Here is a 22,897-nt window from a genome sequence, read left to right as displayed (position 1 = left end):
ATACTTGAACCGCATTGTACTACCTGCGCAACATGGAAAAAATCAAGGAGTTCTTACGAAAGCATAAAGTTATATTTTAAAGTGATGAAGCCTTCTTTGCCGGAAGCCATCATGCGTTTTCCCCTGGGGTATCATTAATGGGAGACGCTTTGGTGTGCACGCAGGTGTTACATCGATTCCAGCCACGTCACTCCATCCAATAAGCCGCTTCTTCATAAGCATTATTTTTGTTTTCTCTCGGTACAATTGTAAGTACCAAGAGAAACTGGAAACAATGCTTATGCAAAATTTGGGGGACAATCAAAGAGTATTATGGTATTTTCCGAAGTGGCCTATAGAGCGTTTTCACGTGACGTCACGGCGGCCACGTTGGCGTTCCTCGACAGTGGAACGGCGGCCATGTTGGTTTTCCTAACTCATCCTGTCGGTTTTCACTGTCACAGGGTCACCCAACGTCAATTTTCGGAAAATATCTGTTCGGAAGACGATTTTAGATCTAGAATTTTCGGAACATTTGTAGTAAAATTTCTTGCTTGCCTGCCTGTCCTAGGATTTTCGAACATCTGAAAAATGGTATAATTGCCCATTTTTAACGGATTTTGGCCCTAAAAAGGTCACCTAGAATTTTCGGGAGCCTTTTTTCTGGCTGAAATTTTTCGAAAAGGTAAGTTTTAATCCCTATAATTTTCGGATCACTTAACTTTCAGCTAGGTAATCCGAACAGATGAAAGATTTTTCAGGGGATAAAAATATGCCTATATCTACCGTTAAAATACTAAAATACGTTTGACAATGCTATGTTTCAGTGGTTTTGAACTATATTCTCGTTGGGTGCCCCTGACTGTCACACAATCATCAAAACCATTCAACAAATATAGTCAAGAATCGAAGAGATAAAAGAAGATGAATATTCAAACAGTCTCGCAAAGGTTCACTCGTGCGGGAGATATTCGAAGTGTTTTACTCAAATTTATAAGGCTTTGTATGGAGACGCCATGTTTGTGTCCCTCTCAGGGGCACAAGTATGGCGGCCGGAAGATAACAAATACATGTCATCGAGTTTTGCTACAAAAAGCCAGTAGTCGTCTTCTGAGGGCTCATAAACATATGTATGAGTACTTATTTTCATACAAGGACTGCTCAGATTGCAAAATCTCAGCGGATAAGTCGCTATTTTAACCTACGTGAAACAGTGATAGCATTCTCCACCGCAATTTTAATATCGTGTCACGCAAAAGCTTAGAAATTCAACCTTGCTGTATCACAAGATTCCTCATTTTTTTGTTTTGATGACGTCACGGTGGAAAAACAAGGTTACTGATCATGTGAGTGAAAAATCTTCCATAATAACCAGTCCCACCTACCCTAATCACGAGTCATCGGATTCATTGACTTGGGAAAGGGGTATAACGTTTCTTTCGTTTTCAATCTGTTTTTTGTCCATTTTATTCATGTTGTGGTTGCTGTTGTTGTTGTTGTTGTAGCAGGGGGTCCTCCTATGTTTGTTGATCTTTTCCCTGATTCCACATTCCTCCTTAGTTAAAAGGTATGAAAAGACTGCCTGCAACAGTCAAACACATAGAGGATGGATTGCCCAGACAATTTTCCACTATGATTTTTAGCCATACTGTAATATGTTTTTATCCAGCGATCTGTTCGTACAATATGAGCTTATATTTCTTTGTCTCCAATTCATGAACAGTTTTATATTTTCCGAGATCTAGCGTAATCCATTTGCTCAGTTTTTCATGAAACTGATTGAATATCTTATACCAAATTAAGGATAACTCTTTCTACAATACAAACATTGAATTGAATAAATAATGACTACTAAATCCGCGCAGTCCTTCGCACGTTAAATAGAGTAAGCCGTTTATGGGACAGAGCTCGAATTCAAGCTGTGCCAGGAAAGAACTATTGTTCTTTCAAATGTCCACAATATGTTCATCATCAAACCGTAGACATCTTTTCTCGGATTTCAGGTCTAATATTTTTTGAAGGACCTGTGTTTAAGGAAGACGTTTCTGTTGGCGAGTCCGCAATGTATGATGAGCTCGTTGGAACCAGTCTGGAAAGAGAAAGGAAGAGTTGGCGTTAGGAAATTAACGTTTTCCTAACACTGGAAGAGGAGAAGACTTTGTTTAGTTTAAAACTTCTCCCCACTTCTTTAGAATTAACTTAGCTTAAAGTAATCTTGAGAAATGAAACGACATGTTTTAGTTAAGCAAACAGGTTTCGGCAGGAAAAATCTGCTATCATCAGTGCAAATACCACAAGTTATTGTGGAATGTTTTTATGAATGGAAGATCAAACAATTAAATGAAAAGAGCTTTCTAAACTTTCTGAAGTCTCGAAATGTGAAATGATCAACAACATCATCGCTGTTACACATGTATGAGGGCTACTTTAGCAGTAGCGAAATGAAAGCCGGAAAAATTCAGGCTTATATTCTGCAGTTCATTCACACACCCATTCTCCTAGTTGGCTAGATAGCACATCTCCGGAGCACATCTCCGGAAACGTAGAGGTCGTGAGTTCAAATTCCGTTCATTCATGAATATTTCAAGCTTTCATTTCGCAGGTGCTAAAGCAGCGGTCATAACCTCCGGCGGAGATGATCATTTCGAGACTATACATTATGTACTTCATACTTACTTTTTCTTGGAAGAGAAAAGCTGTTTCATCACGTCCTTGAATTTCCGCTTATTTTTCACTTCCACATCGTCACTGGCACGACCTTCACTACGAACAGACACTCTTCGTTTCTCAGGAGTATTTTCCATTTCTGCAGATATCCAGTCACCCCAACTCCTTCTACTTAACTGCGACAGTTTCCGTTGTGTTTCTCCAGAAGGAGACGTTACGTCAGTCAGTGAGTGACTCAATTTTTCGCCATTTTCCGGCGTTGAACGAGCACGAGACCTGGTTCTAAGCGTATTAGAAGGTGAACTTCCGGGTGTCTCAGAAACTCCCGAGTCAGCAAGACTCTCTTGTGAGATATGAGACAGACTTCTTTTACTCCCAGATAAAGGTGAAGAATCTGAAAACACGCTAGAGTTCCTTGAACAAACCGACAGTCCAGAAGTCCTCCTACGCATCGGCGGTAGATCTTGTCTTCGAATCCACACATCTGAATTTTCGATCGACTTTTCTTTAGTCAGACTTGGGTCAGATAAGACCTTGTCTCTCAGTACATTCTGTTCTTCTCTTAATTGAAAATTAGTCGGTAGCCCTAAGGAGACAGGGCGAGGTTTTAAGGGAAACGCCACAGCATTTTTTCTCATGCTTCTCCTCCTCGCTGGGCTGCATGGCGGTGTGCCGTAACCCTTTGTTATGTCTTTACTGTCGCATTGAACGTTTCCATTTTCATCCCGCAGGTTTTCCTGGCATTTGCCAATCATGTTTTTATCATGGCTATCTTCTTTTAAGTTAATTTCCCCATCATTTTTTAGAGGTTCCTCCGTTGATCGTCGCCATTTTTTAGATCTTCTTTGCAAGTTCTTTATGAAACTGTCGGCGGCCATTCGAAACACGTTTTGCCTGCGGAGTAAAAGATAATAATTTGTTAACTACATTAAGAGCAAAAAAAAAAAAAACTACATTAAGGGCCGAAGAAAATTTTGAGAGCCTTCCGACTTCCGGTCACTACAGCCAGAAGTCCCACGACCCTCAGCTTTCGCAATGTAGCCACGCCTTCCTCTTGGGTCATAACTACCAAATAACCTTATCTATATCTGAGCACAGTTACTAGGAGAAGAACCAAGACCACTCACTGCGGGGTGGGGGTGGGGTGGAGAGGAGAGGCGCTTTCAAATGTCCAGCATCCGATAACATTTAATCTCCCCAACGCATTTTCATATAGAATCAAGTTCCTTTACTCACCCGGGACTCTTGCTGTCTTCCGAATCTTCATAGTCCTCTTCTTTGATAGTAGCAAATTCTTCCTGTATGTCTCGCTCACAATGAGTCTCCACGTCTGCCGTGCTGGAAGCCAGGGATCTTGAATTTCCCTCAGGTTCACAAAATAGAGCAAGAGTAGGAGATCCCCTAACAACAAAAAAAGAATATGAATCAGTTACGGTGCATAACGAATATGGTCTACCTAATCAACTCGCCTTATATTTAGACCAGAATACTCCGAAAAATCCCTTTCAAAGCAATGTGGAGACCCAACAAGCTAAAGAAATAAACAGGACACAGGAAAGGTGAACGCAATTATTACTACCTACCCAACCCTTGAGAAAGGAATTAACTCTTAGATATCTTCATAGCGCTCTGAAAACTAAAGGGGGGGGGGGGGGGGGGGGGAGTAAGGATGGCCCTATGGTAACGCTCGTGTCTCCTCCCGGAATCGCATCCTAAGTTCATATGTGGGCTGCATGAGTTTCAGTCGATCTCAATCTTACTCCGAGGGTTTTTCTCCGAGCACTCCAGTTTTCTTCCCTCAGCAAAAACGATTCCCAGCGTATTCCATCTGGCTGTGGTGCTGTACTCCGAGGTTATGCATGGGTCGTGTCCGATCTCGTTGAGCTGCGCTCTTAACAATTCAGTTTCTGACTGCGCCACAGAACGAAGAAGCAGTGGTCCAGCAGTTGACGCGCGCGACTTGTGTGCGCATGGTCCGGGTTAAATCACGTTCTAGCTACCAATTAAATAGATTTGAAAAGTTCTTTACTCCACTTTACACGCGCACAACATACCTTTCCTCCAAATTATCATGTTCGCGCTCGGGTGTTCCATCTCGCAAATTTATGATTTCTTGTCCACCCGACTCTGCTGGCAGTGTTGACACGCTGCTTGCTCCTAATGATATTCTGCTACAAAAAAAGGAAAAACAAAAGTTGAAAGAAGCAATATCGGGATGACCATGCATAGTTTAGATACTAATGGCAACAAGATGCGACAATGCAATGCGACAAGTAAATAAAGCGCAGCGCTCGGCACAAAAAGGCATCGCTAAAGAGACAGCAAAACCGTCCAGCAAAACAACATCAAAAAAGTGCACTTGAAGTGTTACAACTATTTGTGACCGAGATTGTAGAATTACAACAACACACTCTACATGATAAAAGCAGTGAGTTTGTATCAATACAAGGTCACCGGCAGCCTCGCAGCCATTCATAGGCCAGGTCACTGAGCAAACAACTGTAAAATGGCCTATTGTAAGCTGCAATGTACTGCAATAAAGAAATCTCCCCCCTGCCCCGACAATGATGTTAACTTTCAGTCAAAAGCCCCTCTTCTTGGCAAGTATTGCTATTTGTATCGCTATCTGCCTTGCCTTCCATATGTGAAAACACAGTGGTTATGAGCATCAGTGACGACACCTACATCAAGAGGAGACGGTATGGAGGACAAATCAATACACACTGACCTTTCACTTTCCAGTGAATTAAACTTGCCCTTGTGAAATTCTTTTCCTTTCTTTCTCAAATATCTGTAAATTAAAAGTGTTTCATGTTTATTCCTTTTTGTAGAGCAGTATTCAACGGGCCGGTGCGAAAAGCGGCATAAGTAAGTCAATACACCCTGCGAGCAGAGCCTCTCTAAAACTCGCCAGAGGGCGAGCAAGAGAGGCTCTGCAGAACTCGGGTCAAGTCTTTAAGTCGCTGCAGCCCACGTTTCTGGGCTAATCACTCCGGTCAAACCGGTTTAGGCAGCGCGCACATCATATTTTTGACAAGGCGAAGATCAAAATCGACCCTTCAGTACGAAAATCATCATGGCGTCCATTTGACATAACTGACCGGCCAGACCAGGCATTTGAAAGGATTAACTCTACAACGCCTTCAAATTAACACACTTCGGGGATGATATATTCTCCTCCAAAAGAATGTGAGGGATTATCATGCAAGTGTTCCTTCAAATTGTTGCATTTTCTCAGCTGTTTTCTTTGCAAGCTGATGGGTCTGGCCGGCCAGTTCTTACAAAAGGAAAGCGCCCTAAGAGTGCGATGTGGGTTTGAAACTGTCTCCAAGCAACGGTTTGCGCATACTCAATAAAGACTTTAAACGATGTCTTTCTCGTCGAGTTAAGGTCTCGGTAAAGATAAATTTGGGCGTCTCATAGCGAACGCTGATTGCCTCAGCATAATTGGCTTTCAAGTATGAGGCGGAGTTGTTCGGCAGACCGTTACCTGCACGCAAAATCTTCAAGCTCGATTTTCTAGGGGTTTATTTTGGAGGTTAACTATCAGTAGAGTTATTTCAGTAGAGTTATGACTTAGAGTTAGAGTTAACGACTTCCAAAATCCTGAATTCAAGATTTTGGAAGTCCAAAATTTTGAATTCCAAAATCTAGAATTCAGCATTTTGGCAGTCCAAATTCTTGAATTCATGATTTTGGCAGTCCAAAATCCTCAATTCTGGATTTTGGAAACTAAACTCTAACTCTACGACATAACTCTATGAAAATAACTCTAAGAATAGCTGTCCCCTTTATTTTGACGCCCAAATTACAAATTCTCGGACCTCCTGTCCCGACGGGTTTTAAGATATCGCTTCCAAATTTTCAATTCTAATAGATGAATGAACTACCCCAAATACTGTGTGAGGAATTTTTCGTTTGTCTTCGGAGACTGATTTTATATGAGAGTTTCGACTTTGGTGCGTGATATTTCCTTCAATTCTTCACATATCAAAATTCCTCACACGATGTTGGATTGCATTCATCTGTGACTAAGATGCAACAAAGTGGGGTTATTTTCGCAATTAAGTGAAGAGGCAGGAGCGTCTGCAGCAGACCCAGTCGTTTTGAGTTTGAGGCCTCAAAAAAAAAACGAAAACTTCATTCAAATAATTCAATCCATTACAGTATTAGCTTTAATATGATATTGACACTATACAAAAAATAGCGGCGCGACAATGCAGTTCGAATGAATTTACAGAATAATTGTGACGATTACACGTTTAATTGATGGCCTTTACTCACTTTCTTCTATAGCTCCGTCTCATATGTGAGTTGCTTGCCAGCTTACATGAATTCTGGATAGAATCGTTCAGAATATTGATCATCTGCTTCATTGTTTCCAGGGCACTCTCGATGTGGAAACTGTCAGGGTGACCAGGATCAGTGTGTTTTGAAAGTTGCTGCAAGTGTAATATAATCAAAGGTATCCTGTGGTAAGCTCGTGGAGTAAGTAAGATACTGCGTCAGGGAGGTGATATAGCGAATTATCAAGCCTATAGAGTGCTTACAAATGCAGTGTATTACATTATATTGAACGTATTTCATTGGTAGCCAAATAAGAGCATTCTTAACGACCATTTAACGAATGCATGAATGCGCCTGCCGCCTTAACGCGGACCATTTAACGAATGCATTAATGCGCCTGCCGAACTTGAGACGATCAGAAATCGAAATACAAATTTTCAATTGTTTACGCCTGACAGCCTGATTCGCCATCCATCCCGATAGCTCTCCACGAGCTAAAAACTCTATTTTAGGCTTCATGAAGGGTACTTTCCAAGAGAAAGAGAGAGAGAACCTTTACTGAACAGGCGCGCGGATTCGGTCCCCACAATCCCTTGCACCATTCTGTGCATGACCACCCAGCGGTACGGAGCAAATCGAAGGAAACACGTTCATTTGTTTCTCGAAAGTTCCAAAACTTTTCGGCCCCCAAAAAGTCAATTTCGAAACTACCAACCGCTTGTTTTAGCATGTTGGTCTTTTAAGTGTTTTCAAGATAACAAAAGGAAAAATGATCAAGTTTTGGAGTTAAATGACATAATAATAGATACATAGGGAACTTTGATAACCGAACTGAGAAGGCCCGGCAAATTGCGGGACTTTCGAGAAACAGACCCTAGATAAACAAATCGAGATCCTGTTCCCAGGCAATCGTTTTTACTCAACTTTCGCTTGCATTAAGACGGTGACACCTGACTGGTTTTACACAAAGAAATTTTTGGTTCTTGAGACAAATCAAAACAACTTAGTAATATTGAATCTTGTTTTTATAAGCTTGAAAGGGAAAACCGGAAAAATCTCTAGGAGCAAAGCAGATAAGCAACAAACTCAACCCTCATGAGGCGCCACCGAACCCAGGATTCAAACCAAAGTCGCAAATCATGAACCACGAGAGGAAAGTGCTGCCATGTATTCACTACTGCGCCAACCGCGCAACGACAGCTGTCTACATAATATTGATCCTTGTGCGCTGCAATTTCCATTTCCATGATGGGTGAAATAGCCACAAAACTGCATTAAAACTGTCGTCCCATCATTTCCCACTCCGGGTGACAAGTTTGTTCAACTAGTTCTATTTTGCCATGCAGTTATCTCAAAGCGATCACTGAGTTCAATCTGAGATGCAACCTGACTGCTTCTAACAGCACTGTCTACTTATTTCAAATTATTATTGGCCGGGAAAGGTAACTTACCCTAAGAAGAAGAACGTATCTCGGTAATCGCTGAATCGGAGTGAGAAGAAACGCTGGCAAATCTAGACCCTCGCATTCCGTATTTGAAGAACAATTCTAAAACAGAGAGTAGATGTTATTGTCCTTTTAGCTTATATCAAACAAAAGAAGAAAAAGGAAGCAAAGGAATTCATCAAGAAGTGCTGACTAAAGATTCAAAGCGATAGGAATTGCGCGCAATAGCAGCTTGCTCAATGGATGCATGCGTTCAAATAAATAGCGTGGTTTTTTGCACCCAAATCGAGTTTAATACTGTGCCTTTGCCACAGAAAATGCTCAAATGCAGTCTCACAATTTCATTTTGCTCACTGGACGAGACATGGTGCTGTTTGCAGACTTTTCTGAAAAAGGGTGAGACTCCAGTCAAATGGGATCTATTATTGAAAGGATATTGGATGCACATGTGGAAAACCCAATCCATTGCATATGGTCCCACTGCTTGTCTTTTGTAATAGAAAAGGTCATTTACTATAATATACACTCAATCTTAACGTAAACAATTTGTTCGATTTACCTGTAAAAATTTTCTAAATTTTTGGGATCCCCTTAAAGCTTTGTTTATCACGCCAATCGCTTTGGGAAAGTTGTTCACGTAATTGGAATAGATTCTTAGCACATCAACCTGAAAATGAAACGAATTAGTTTGTGTAAGAAATACGAACATCTCAGTTTGATCAATTGACATTTTGGTCCCAGCATTGCAAGCTGGTTTAATGACGTAACTCGCCAAAGTCTCCCGTAGCTCATTGGTTAGGGTTTAGAAGGTAGTGCCGCAACGCCCTCCCCATGGTCTCTCATCTCCCCACCCCAGGGGTTGGTAGTGTGGTCCAGTGGTTAGGGCGCTTGCCTTCACATCCCGGTTTCAAGACCCGTTGTGACCACTCGTTGAATTTGATCCTGGTAGTCCTTGGTTCAACTTCGGGGCTGCCTTTGTAAACAGCCAACTGGTTTGCTTCCGGCCAGTTGGGATTCTTAGTAACAGTTGCTGGACAGGTGTTGTTGTTCTGTTCTGCCGTTTCGTTGAGTGTATTTTACTGGTCCTCAAAAGACCCTATGGGGAGTGGTCAATTAAGTATGTAAGTATGTATTGGTAGAGCATCCTTGAGGTCATAGGTCAAACACGCATTCGGAGCATTCAGATTTTTTGCGTGTATGCGCGATTCCGATCCTCGATATTTAAATAAATGACTTTTTTATTTACCACGTCACTCAAAAACAATAGCCACAATGCTTACGCAAGACGCATGAAAACTATACGTCGTTTATGGCATAGCACTGGTTCAGTGATGAAGCATCAAAGCGACAAAGCAATCGGAAGGTTAGCCGGTTCGACTGCTGTCGAAAGCTCTCGGATTCTCTCTCCGAGCATGCCTGAATCATTCGTGTTAAATACTTTATTTTTGTCACGAACGGTTGTGTTGTAACTGTTCGTAATTTTCTTTCAATTAATGATAAAAAATCAAAATCAACGTAATCAGTCACTCTTGCATTATCGCGTAATTCAGTTATTCACCCTCCCCAAACATGTATCGGTACTCTTTGCAAAGGTTAGTTGACACTTACGTGGTACGAACTGCTCAGTTTGGTAAAAATGTCTCCCACGATGCCTTGAAATTTCCAGTTTTGAAGTCTCGCTTCCAAATCTTTCATAAAAAGCGTATGACTTTCAAGGATCTGGCCGAGTTCTTCAGGGAAAAGCACGCTAGACAAAGAAAATAAAAGAAAAATATGGAATATGGCATATGGAACTAAGCTCTATGGAACCAAGTTATAGGGTCATTAAAAAGTTGGGAAATTAAAGCTAGCGGATTTTGAATTATTTCGAATTGTTGGGAGAAGTAAGCTCGGCAGATGTTAAATGGTGTTGGCAATGGGTATGCAAACCAATGCAAAAACTCCCAACAATGTAAAGATGTGCAGCGGATTATGGGAAGGACTGCTGCCATCTTGTTTTCAACATGTTAATGCATGGCTATCTCCATGGAGACCATACCTAATGTCTGTGCGCGCGGCCCCAGCAATTTTGAAAGAGCTGCGCACACGGAGCCAACATTGTTGCGCTATGCTTCGGCGATCATGGAGCAAAAGAAATGTTGGGCGTTGTTGGTTCAAAAGTTTGACCAGTTTCAAACTTCGTGAAACAACTCCCAACAACATTCACCATGGTGTGCAAACATTCTCGTGCCAAGAGCCCTCCGTATCTTTAAGGCGAAACGTTTCGCCGACCACGTGACATAAAGAAACGGAGGGCTCTGGGGACGAGAATGGGTGTGCAAACGGACGCAACATGAAACAGCCAACAATGTCGGGACTTGTCGGCCAACAACGTCGGGAGTTGTCGGCCAACAATGTCGGGAGTTGTCGGCCAACAATGTTGCGTCCGTTTTCACGGAGCCTTGGGCTATGTTTTCCTCTTAAAAAAAGGTTGAAATAGTCGTAAAACGGAATACTGAAGATCGTCAATAAAGATGACAGCAATTAAGGAGTAATCAGAGAAGACAGCAATAAAAGCAAGGTGACACACGCTAACACCAACCCGGTGTGGCCAACACATCACGCATGCGCACAACCATTTCACCCGGTCAATTAGCAGCCATGGACAGCTGTTTCGGCCTTTTGGGCCTCATCAGCATGGCGTAGCTAACATACCAGGCTATTTTTTTGATATTGTGTAAACAATTAAATTTACATGGATGATCGATACAATGTATGTTTTCAACAAACAATGTTCAGTTAATTAATATATAATTGCAAGCTTGTGTACTTAAAACAGCTAATAGCTTCTTGGAAGACCCTAAAACAACATCAGAAATGGCCTATGTACTTACTTCATTTCTTTAGGATGGATAAGGTTGGTTTCTCTCACTGGTTTTTCAAACACCTAAACAACAAAAAATGAGCCGTTTTAGTTGTCACGTGGTTGTATGGCTGTAAGCAAGAATAAACTCTTTATTTCAGTGTGAGCAAGCAATTTGCGAAGCCAAGTTAACATCATTCCTTAGAAAAAGGTAAATCCCATTTTTTTCCGTTTCGCGAAGATTACAAAAATCCATTACATCGAAACTGCTGTACCACTGAGAAGCACTCTTAGAATGAATCAGAATTTACCGTATCCCATCTTCAGTTGAGTAAGAATGTGCTCCTCTTTTTCTCCTTCAAATTTCAAATCTCATTTTTAACCTAGTCGACCTGAAGTTTGGTCTACAGTAGCTAAAACGTTTGTAGATTTTGTTTTATTGCCGGTGGTTTTGAAGATGAACGGGCAAGAAATTCCCTCTGCAGTGCGTTCTGTCTCCAAACAAGCGTCGATGAGAGTTTAGAGTTCCCCGGACTTCATCAGTAATGTTGAAAGACACTCAATTCTCTAACTTTTCCACTATTTTTTCTATTTTCGAAGTAAGGTAGGACGATTGAGTTTTCCAGTTTCTTATTGTAAATATTGACAATTCTTAATTTAAGAGGCCTTATCATTTTCCATTTTGACCAAATTACTGAGAGTGCGAGGAGTAATTACGAAGCTATATCGTACCTCTTTTAGGGTCCTAAGGCAAGACAGATATTTTTTCTCTGTATCAAGGATCTCTTTGGCGACTTGATATCTCCTCTCTATACCAAGGAAAGAAACATGAACATTTACTATCAATTTGTCAACATTTGGCATTTGATTTCGTGCCGTAAATGGCACGATGTTTACCACATGAAATAAACCAAACACCCACAAGGCTAGTAAAGCTTAGGTTACAAGATAATAAGAAACTCTATTTATCCACGGTGATGAATACCGTCTTTAGCTTGAGATGGGCGTGTTTATTACAACAGAGTTGAATCCGAGGCTAACGAGGCAATTGCAGTTGAACCCGTCAACCACATACAAATTCGACGCTCTAATCACAAGTGTCAAACTACCTCCTTCCACGTCTGTTACAGGACACGTTGTCGAAGTTTCCCGAGTCACTTACCGAAAAATCAAGCAAGCTTTCTACATAGACAATGTGGCACAACACAGAGGAAACGTGTCGATTATCTTGGCAAATTATACATAAGTCTCTTTCTGCTTGTCATTTTAACTGTTGCATAATAAATACAGACAAGGAATTGAGTCGCAATATACTTAATGAGGAAAATTTTAATGTTGAAAGACGACATAATATGGATAATATTCGGCCGACACTTTCACAATTTTAACACAGCCAACTTGACGTTGACTTTTTTTTTCACGTCCTGTCGTTGCGACTTCAGGAAGTATCGCCAATATGACTACCGAATCAAAAATCCGTTTTCTGAAACTATATATATTGAACCAGAAAGGATTGCACCAAATTAGATTGAAGCGATAAAACAGAAACTTTATCCTTTTCAAAACTTCTGTCATTTTTAATCTGCTTTAAATTGGTAAATCGACTAATTTTCGACTTTTATTTTGATAATAAAATAGCATTTTAATGTGTATTTGATAGCATCAGTACAACTGAAGGTTACGACCATAAACGAAACAGAACATATGAAAGATGAAATTAAAGATTATTATCAACTTTATATTTGATTCAATAGGCACAGCAGAAATTTTCCAAAAAAATTGGACACCTGCGCAGTTAGTATGAGGTAAGGGAAAACAAAATTATAATTGGTAATTGACAATATAGATTGTGAAAACTGAATATGATGATCACAAAAACTACAATATGATATAAGTTTAATCAAATTGATTCTTGTAGAAACAAATTAAGAATATCTACTGATTACATTGAATGCTTAGCGAGAACGTTACAGTTCCTTGCCAAACTGACCGCACTTTGTAAGGAGACGTAGGGCAACATGGCTTTACTCTTCGTTTACAATTATCATTGCCTAATGGACCATTGAGTGCAAACAGATGAAATACAGGGCCCATTGAATCAAGGGTTAGGCCAATTAGGTATTTTCTAATAAAATTCAAGGGCCAAGTTACTAAGACAAACAAAAGTAAACACAATGTTTCCAAGTTGCAAATGACAAGCTTTCCAGACACGTGTCGCCGACACGTGTCTGAAGGATGAAACTAACCTTTGAAATGTATGATATATGCACACAACTGACCCCCTTGTTCATGTCTCTTTAATTTCTTGCCTCACTATAACTTAATTTTTGCCCCATAAGGCTCACTTGGTACAGAACAGTCTCATCCGTGTGTTTTAAGGGTTTTCACTCGTCTTTAAGGAGTCATTTTCTTGTTGTATTTAAATTTCATGCGAACGTCACCTCTTGATCAGTAATATCCAATCTTTTGTGTCTTGAAGTATTTTTCGTCTGATAGGCCTCGATCCGTTTTTTTTTTTTTTTTTTTCAATAAGGATTTCACTGTTCACAAACGCGCGTTTTACAATTAGTGTTGTTTTGTTTTGGTTCTTAAGTTATTCCCGAGCAGGCAATTAAAACAAAACGTAATTAACAACTCTTAAATCGTTTGTGAAGCACATCCGCAGAACCTTCTTACAATCTGAAATCCGGCCTTTGAGATACTTCGAACATTAGAAAGAATTCTCAAAGGATTAACAGCCAATGACTAAAACGAGTTGTTCGAACCAATCAACAAAATTTTGCAGCTATAAATCAGATTTAATAAACATCAGTTAGAGCCTTGAAAAAATTACTCTCTGCTTGAAGCAACTCGGCACATTTGTAACGAAAAACAGGAATACAGAAACATACCGTCCTTCTTGCAGCGCATGGCCGATGCTTGGAAAGTGAACGTGTTCCGTCTTTCAATCCTTGGTCTTGAAATTTCTTCCACGAATGCAGGAAGGACAAGATTGGCTAGCATTTCATGCTTGGCTTTTGCTTGTATACTGCGATTATGATCTGTGTTCAAAAGTAAATACACCAGTTGAAAACACTTGACTGCCAGACCCTTGGGGCCTATATTTAGTGACCCCCAATCAAGATCTGGACGAAACGTTCTGCTCATGCGCAGTGGCGAGGATGAGTTGTTTGTTTCAGAATCAACAGTTCTTGGTACTTGGAGCTCCAAGCACTGAACGACGCTGACCGAATTTTACAGCTAAAGTAAGGGTATGCTAGTCTTTTTCGTCTGATTAGGATATTTTAAAACTATAATTCTGAGCCGGGATCCTAACGAGGGCCTAAAATTCGAAAGAGTTCCTTTAGAATCTCTTCACAATGACAAATAGACACTATTAGCTCAGTTGGTATAAACAAATTTAGCACACCATTCCCTAGAACAGACCGACGACTTTAAATATTCCTTTTCGCGGTGGTCTTATCACGTGCGAAACATGTTTCAACAACTTTTGTGACCTAACATTAGAGATACATTAAAAACAGATCTCAAAACGTCACATATTACACACCAATCGTGAGCACAATGGAGGTCGCAATTATGTGAAACGACTCTTACGATTAAAAGAAGGCATATTACGTGTAACAAAGTTAGTATTACCGTCCAATAGTTTCGAAGTTCAGTCTCCGTGACCCGTTCCTGCTGGTGAGAGGCGAAATGGCATCTCTTCACCAACATAAATCATCTATATCCACGTTTATATTAGCCATTATACAATTATCTAATTATAGGAATTGATATTAAAGTGCACCTAACCCCAAAATATTTTTTTCGCTAAAATGAATCTTTGCAACCGTTCGAAACGCATTGCGGCCATTTTTTCATTTTTCTAACAAATCCTGGCATTTTATAGGCTTCGAAAGTTGCGAAAATCCAAGCATCTTTTGTTCACGACCGAGTCAGAAGGGGAGTGGGTCTATTCCTGGTTTGATGTCACAATCTACTTTGCATGCATTTTTACAAAGAGTTAATGCAATGTAAATCAGTTTGTGACGTCAAATCAGGAATAGACCCACTCCCCTTCTGACTCGGTTTTCGCAACTTTCGAAGCCTATAAAATGCCAGGATTTGTTAGAAAAATGAAAAAATGGCCGCAATGCCTTTCGAGCAGTTGCAAAGATTCATTTTAGCGAAAAAAATATTTTGGGGTTAGGTGCACTTTAACGAAAGCACAACATTGATAATAACACTAGCCAATTTCCCTGCGGGTAAACGCAAGATTTACTGATGTAAAATAGCGTTTTAATGAAGATTCGCCGATTTTACCTTTAAAAACTTTAGTACCTTAATTGATGAATAGATATGGTTAAGTAACCGAGAACAATAGCATATTCTCAAAGCAAAGTCTAGTTTAGTGGACTGAAGAGTCTTTTCGTTTTCCAAAGAAACAAAAATGTTAGATTGTTACTTTGCACGTGCCGGGATTCGTTCAGCTACCAGTCCACCCTCGAATTTTCAAGCAGCCAATGCGATCGATATATCAATATTCACACATGACTACGAGGCTTTATGGTTAAATTTGAATATTCTTTTGTTTAGAAATATCCCTTGAGACTTGCGAGACAAAGAAAAAAGAACGAGGCGTGTGAAGCAATAAATGGCAGTCGTCCCACTGAAAGATCTCCACCTAGCACACTCCTGTTTAAAAGTCAAATAATCCAGACAAATTAAAACCACAGCTAATCTACAAGGCAACATTTCAGGAATAGTCACTATAATAAGTTACAACTGAATAACCAAGGATAAAGTGAGCAAGATAGCGTTAATTAACATGTTTTCTCGCATCACCGTTTCATGTGATATCTTAATTAATCGACGTTTTACAATTATTTTCGGAGACAATTTTCTTCAACAAATCTGTTATGAATAACTTGATTATTGATCCTTTCCCACAACGTTTATTGCATCCAACATATACTTCATTTTGCTTCTCTGTTTCATTGTATAAACGTCCGTTAAATTCATTTATCTTTCCGGATGAGACGACTTTTTGTAATGATAATCTCCAGTTCTTTTTGCTAATAATTCAGCTTAAGGCATTTTCGCTCAAATTCGCTCCTGGTACATTTTTTTGTTTCATAACTTCTAGTCAATCTGTAACAGGTCCGGCCTTGTTTTCGTTATTCAACCAACGCATGAATGTTCTCGGACGCTGTCAATACCACCACAGATCAAGATCGCCCTTTATAACTTCAAAATTGACCATTTGTGCTTTTAATATATACCTTTTTTTTTCGTTCGAAGGGGGGTGGGTATTAATTTTAAGTTTTAACTAATCGGCTTAGACAGTACATATAACCCTAATTGCGCCTTTTATTAAATAGACGATATGGCTACATTGAAGTAAGGATAAGAGATAATAATGAGTTGCAACCCTCTTATGATAACTGGTATTTCAATAAGATAGCAAGAAGATATAAGTCACTCTAAACTCTAAACACACAAACCAAAATCACGCTCAAGCAGTTTTAACTGTCGAATCTCTACCTGCTAGTTCGATCGTTTTCTGACGTGACCACCTCTTGAATGTGCTCAGCTTTTGTTTAGAAAATATTTATCGTAAACTGTGACGTTCGAAAATTACCGGAGCTAGTGTTCGCGTGTTTAGTTATTTGATACCATCAACGGACTTCCTTAAAGCAGGAAGAACGTTTGAACCTAACTGTCTCATAATTCGAAAATTGTAACTAAAACCTTTATCTCTTTAGAAACACTTTATAAACAATTATTGCTACTTTAGTCTGCTGGCAGCCGGTTTTTTTCTCCAAGGGTCACTAGGACGAGCACTTAGTCATCGCAAACTCGAAAGGGCGGTATGGCGTTGGCATGGCGTTGGCCGTGTAGAGAAGAAGGCGAGACAAGGGTGGTATGGCCGAGTGGGGAAGAAGGCGAGCGGCGCCCATGTCTCGTCCCATTCCCTTTTAGCCAAAACGTCTTGCCTCATAACTCCTACTGAATTACGAGAGAAAAACAGACTGCCAGCTAGCAGTCTATCTACTTTGACACAAGCCACCACTAATAACAATACACATGCCATGCGGCCCTGCATTTGTTTGATGAAAACACATGACAAGGCAGTATGCCAAGCCTAAGGAGTCAATGCAGAGATACGTAGATGATTTGTGGCTAGGTTAAATTCCACACTATATATTTTGCTATAGTTCGTGTCCGCGTGGACTCGGTTCTATTTTGTGAGAAATATTATACATACATTCCATTGATGAGAGATCAATACACTCAGCTTGACGCATTCAACAGTTACATATAGCCACAGGTCCACTTAAAACACGATCTGTTCCACTCCTTTTGATGAATAGCAAAAATAACGCTAGTCTTGTGGAAAATTGATCTTCGATCAAAAACTGCCCATTTTATCACTTATGGCAGGTAGAGGACCTATCGGAGGCTGGGTCACAGATATTTTAAAGAACAGATACCTTAAGCCTTGAATGTTTCATCAACTCTTTTCCACTCGGTATGTCTGTCTTTTTTTTTTTTTGGGTGTGTGTCAATACCAAAAAAGTCGAGTTGAAGGAAAGAAAGCAAATCTAAGGGCCACACCGTCATATATTAACGCAAGTCACTAATTCATCAGCTGAACCTTTTCTTCCATCGAGATCAGCCCAGTACGTAGTGTTTCCAATTCTTAAGTGGCACATTTTACAAATTTAAATGACAAGCGAAGCTGGTGAAGTAAAATATGCAGTTTTTTCTCCTAAAATGTTTGTTCTTTTCTTCTCATAAGCAATAAAATCTTTCTAAGGAATTTTTAAAATCTTACCTGGACCGAGAGTTGTCCTTGAAGTTTTTCTTCGTAATCCCACTGGGTAAGCCAAAGATTGGGAGGTTCTTCTCCTTGCTATGACCGTGAGGGCTGGTGCCTAGTGAGATAACAATTTCGTAAAAGATAAAGCAACACACGATAATTAAGAATTATTTACGAAGGCGCGTTGGATATATAACTAAGATATTAGATAGCTGAGTCGGCTATAATCATCTCATATCCAACAAGCGCGAGTGGAATAATTGTTTTATCAATAACGCTCACAAATTTTTGATAATTGATAAATCGTCCCTCTTTTATTTTGTAAATACAAGAAAACTGATGCGTACAGTTACTGATATTTGTAGAGCATGGTATGTAAGCTCATATACCATGACGGCTACGCCAATCAAAACTCTAGAATTGCATCATCCAATGATCTAGTTTTTAATAAGAGACGATAATGTCCCTGCACCGCTAGTGCAGACCCTTATTTCCCACCAATACTATACGTAAGCCAAAACCCAATCAAAGTCAAAGTGCAACAGAACGTATTTCGTTGAACGCTTCCCGTTTCGGTTATGGAATAAAACGGTTTGAATATCGCAAAACCATGTGATACTATCGAATCGCGTCATTGAATAATCGTCAGTTGAACTGCTCAAACCAATATCTTGAGAATTTTACATTTGCAATCAACGATTCCCTCCAGCTTTTTTTCAGATTTGGGGAGCAAAAAGATGAAATTTTATTTTGTCTGATAATTCACGGGCGCTCAACATTTACATTTTTGTATAACCGGCGGTTGTATAGCAAATAAATTATTCGCCAAAATCTTAACGTTGGATAATATGCAAACGAATGAATTTGGTCGTTATGGGTAATTTCAATATTGGGCAACTAAGGTATTTAATGAACAATTAGCTTTAAACTATTTTAACCTAGAATAGTTATTTTATCAATTGTCTTTTCTCTAAAAAATAATTGAAGGAAATTGGACTGTGTATTTTATTGCCAATTTTACAAGAAATAGTTTTATGGCTGAATGAAAGAGGGACACCCGAAAATATAAAAGCTCAAGGCGCCATTTGGTCTACGTCTTTATTTAGGGACTTGTAGTTACATTGGTCTTTGGCGAAATCAAATACCGTGTTCCGGTTGAAAAGTCTCGCAGAAAATGTTATTACAAATTTCCAATTTATGTTGCGTTGGAATCAGCCAAGCGAAAACGCTGGAACCAACTTCTATCCATAGCCTTTTCTAGCGAGCAAAAGGAGAAAAGAGGAAACAAGCAAACAGCAAATCCTCTTTGTCCAAAATTTCCAGTAACCGAACCGGACGTCGTCAAATAAACTTATTGCCGGGTACATGTATAATACTGGTATAGTATCAGTATTACACACGCAAAAGATTGGCGCATTAAAAAGCGGTTTATCAATTATGTATGTCATGGGGACAAACGTACTTCAGCGAACGTTATCTCAACCTATTTTCAAACAAATTAAAAAGAACAAAACAAAAATATATCAAAAAGTGCGGCCTTAGGAACAGACGTCATTACATGAAGTAATGTCAAGTAGCTGTCATGTACGTATTCATTGACTCATGATGAATTAAGTAATATATGGACAGTTGATTGAATTAAGACAAAAAATAAATTAAATGAAACGCACAAAGAATATTTTTAAAGCAAGTCAAGCCTGTTATTCTTTACATTTGACATATTTGGAGACACCTTCAAAATTAAACAACGTTATCATACACCAAAGGCAACAGTTACAGTTAAACGTCTAAAATGAGTAAAATGTGTACCGTTAGTTCAGTTCCACTCATTGTGAAATCACCTCTCAGTTTTCCCAGCATAACGAACATCAATCAGTTTGTTACATGGACGAAGTCAAACGACGAAACAACTGATGTTCAGGGCGGACTCACGAAGCAGAAGACCGAATTTTCTCGCCGCCTGAGTTGTGCAATCATTTATCAGCACCACAGTCCACTCCGGTCACGAGCGCTGACGGATTCTCCCAAGAAATTCGAACAAAACCTTTGCCTAACAATTCGAACACACCAAACAGGTCGTGCCAACAGAAGCAGATTGAAATATTCCTTTACAAGAACGCGTTTAAGAAATCAGCCAAGCTCCTTGCATCCAAAACGTGACTGGTTTTTGCACTTTGCTTCAGTAATTGTTGTAATAAATTTTATATTGAATTCTATTTTGTATTGAAAATAATTAGCATGACGTACTCTTTGTATACGTGAGACAGAAAAAAAGGTTAATGGTAAACATTAGCAGCTAGCAACCAAGGTAAACAATTTTCAAATTGTAAACAATCCTCTAATAGTCTCTTTTTGTCTTCTTGATGTGCGCTTCATTTGTCGTAAAATTAATCAGAATATTCCATTAAGCCGCGGGTTGGAAATCCTAAAAATGAACTCTATTTCTTGCACCATTCGCGTACACGGAGATAAATAAACCTAATTTTTTAATAAAACTTTTCTGCCTACCTGGATAGTTGACCTATCTTACATCTTTTGCACAACTTTCTTCCTCTTGGTGCTTTTTTCGTTGTCGTAAAACTTTCAAACAAAGTTTATAAAAGTCATGGGAAAAACATTCACAGCCATCACTACAAGGTACAAATTTTTGGTCTTAAAAAGTCCACACCACAGGTTTCTTTTTCACGTCTTTATGGTCGTATGCCTCTGCCATCAAACGGATGGCACTAGATTGTTGTTTTAAAAAAATATCTAGAAAGAACTTTAATAAATTCCGTCTTAGTTGTGCTTCCTGTTCCTGCGAAACGAGGCGTGACTTGGTGGAAAAACACGTCCTTAAGCAGAAGTTGCAATGATTTAAAAAGTAACTCGAGTCAGTGGTATCTATTGTAGTGAAACGAACCTGGTGACTTATAACTCACTAAAATGCAAGGAACCATGCGATCGTTCAAAGAAAATCTTGTGTGAACTGCAAGAACTTAAAAATCACTTTTAGCGAAATCTGGCAATTGCTATTCGAAGAATAGATCACGTTCTTTTGCAAAATTGGCGGAAATGACCCATCGAATTCTGTACCGTTTCCAAGGCCGGAATTCTTGTATCATCAGGTTGATACAAGACGCGTTTATTTAGTGGTAAATTGCTGTAAATTCGACTTTGCCAAGAAGAAAACGGTAGAGAGAAAGGTCAAACAGTTTCAGTGTTAAAAGCTGTAAGATGCGGCTTACGACGAGTGCGAGAGGACTGGGACTTTCGTGTGTTTACCACGCGTTCACGTGGTACTTGACATTTCGGCACCAAGTTATAATTTCGTTCACAAGACTCGTTTCTTATATTCAAACTGCTAGTCGAGTAATTGATTAACCTAGTGTTTTCGGACTAACGAACTGATTCAACCGACGGAAATCGTAGACTGGTGTTTAAAATGTTGACAGTTTCTGCATGCGAGACTGGTGTCCGAGTTCCCTTACAAATCAACATGCAGGATAGAATACATACCACGAGGTACTCAGTTCTATTATGCATGACGACAATGGAAAGAATATGCAATTACGATAAGGTTAAAAAAAAGAAACCACGATGTCATTGCTACAAAGCTCCATTGAAATCAGTTGTTTACACCATACAGGTTCCGTGTTGCTGTAGTCCTGTTCAGTAATAGACCGCAGAAGTCGTTTGAATGTGGTAAGAACATAAGAAACGCCTTAGCCATCAGAAACTTTGTTCGTGAGCCACCTTAACTCTCTCAGCAAAGTGACGTCATCTATACGATTGAGATTTTGCTACAAGGGCACAAGATAAAATTAGATGTATTTGAAGCTTAGTGTATTAAATCGACAACTCAAGATTACTGTGGGTATCAGTGAGTTTAGTGGTCGAATGAAATGAACTTAATAGAAAATATAACACGAAAGATTATTTGGTCATACACAGCGAGTTGAGTCTTATTTCTTATTGAGCTTCGATGGACGAGAAAAAGAAATTCTTTAAGTATCCATTAACGTCGGCTGCAACGGCAGGCTCTATATATGTCGACATCCAAACGTCCAATCTCAAGCAGAAGCGTTTGTCTTTCACTCACTCGATAGATTACGCTGCCTCGAAATCTTTGGAGTCTTGAAGATAACCAAACGAGGATGTCGCGGAAGTACAGAAATAAGTAACAGTGACAACTTTTTTACATGTACCCCAAGAACTAAACTGAATCATCGGATCAATTTGGAAAATAAGAAAAGATTGATACTGTGTCCAAAACAGCTAAAAGGAAATCAATGATCCCTTTGCCTAACATCTTTCACGGCGATTTACAGTGTCTATTTCCTCTTTGGCTTGAGAGGCTGTAAATGAGGATTTAACTTTTCATAGTTTAAGTAAATGAAAGAATATCTAGTATAGCTCACTTTAATTTCCATTCATGAAGTGTGACCACCTCAGAGTTTCGATATTAGGTAAGGGTACAGAAATATAGCGGGGTGGGTGTAGTCGCAGGCTTAGATTTCTTTAAAGATTCAAAAGTTCACCTTAAAATAGTGTATTAATTGCAAACAAGAAAAAACGATTGAAGCTATCATAATGGCCTTAAGACTAATCAGTTTGCCACGTTTTGAACATTTGCGTTGCTTTATCTCGCTGCATAACTAAATACAGTGAATGGCGGTGTACATAAAATGAACTAGAGACAACAAATATCCCGTCGTACCGGCGTTAAAGATCCTCAATCATACCTTAAGTGTATTTGAGCCTCTGAAACTTGTTTCTCCAAGACGAGGATTCCCCAAAATGTCATCAAAAGCTTTCCTAGAGTGACTTAATTGACCATTATAAATCACTGTTTGCTTGCACGGAGTATTGTTGCTCTAATCTGATCAAGCC

At 39.5% G+C, this 22,897-nt stretch overlaps 1 protein-coding gene across 7 annotated transcripts in view; it reads right to left on the bottom strand.

Moving 5' to 3' along the window:
* Window positions 1-1,602: 1,602 nt before the first annotated feature.
* LOC138025228 (uncharacterized) overlaps window positions 1,603-22,897 on the bottom strand; it is a 49,130-nt gene continuing 27,835 nt past the window's right edge. For 6 of the 7 annotated variants that reach the window (XM_068872439.1, XM_068872443.1, XM_068872442.1 and 3 more), the window contains 13 exons: window positions 18,041-18,140; window positions 14,112-14,261; window positions 11,953-12,029; window positions 11,252-11,304; window positions 9,987-10,125; window positions 8,938-9,045; window positions 8,385-8,480; window positions 6,931-7,088; window positions 5,375-5,437; window positions 4,701-4,817; window positions 3,883-4,047; window positions 2,656-3,540; window positions 1,603-2,068 (listed from right to left, as the gene is read on the bottom strand). In XM_068872439.1, the coding sequence (XP_068728540.1) occupies window positions 1,951-2,068; window positions 2,656-3,540; window positions 3,883-4,047; window positions 4,701-4,817; window positions 5,375-5,437; window positions 6,931-7,088; window positions 8,385-8,480; window positions 8,938-9,045; window positions 9,987-10,125; window positions 11,252-11,304; window positions 11,953-12,029; window positions 14,112-14,261; window positions 18,041-18,140 (2,229 nt within the window). In that variant the 3' untranslated portion in view covers window positions 1,603-1,950. The remainder of the gene's footprint in view (window positions 2,069-2,655; window positions 3,541-3,882; window positions 4,048-4,700; window positions 4,818-5,374; window positions 5,438-6,930; window positions 7,089-8,384; window positions 8,481-8,937; window positions 9,046-9,986; window positions 10,126-11,251; window positions 11,305-11,952; window positions 12,030-14,111; window positions 14,262-18,040; window positions 18,141-22,897) is intronic. The other variant, XM_068872441.1, reaches the window with a different exon arrangement.

This window comes from Montipora capricornis, chromosome 12, assembly GCF_036669925.1.
Source record: "Montipora capricornis isolate CH-2021 chromosome 12, ASM3666992v2, whole genome shotgun sequence".
Lineage (NCBI taxonomy): Eukaryota > Metazoa > Cnidaria > Anthozoa > Scleractinia > Acroporidae > Montipora > Montipora capricornis.
This window is presented reverse-complemented; position numbering and strand designations above follow the sequence as displayed.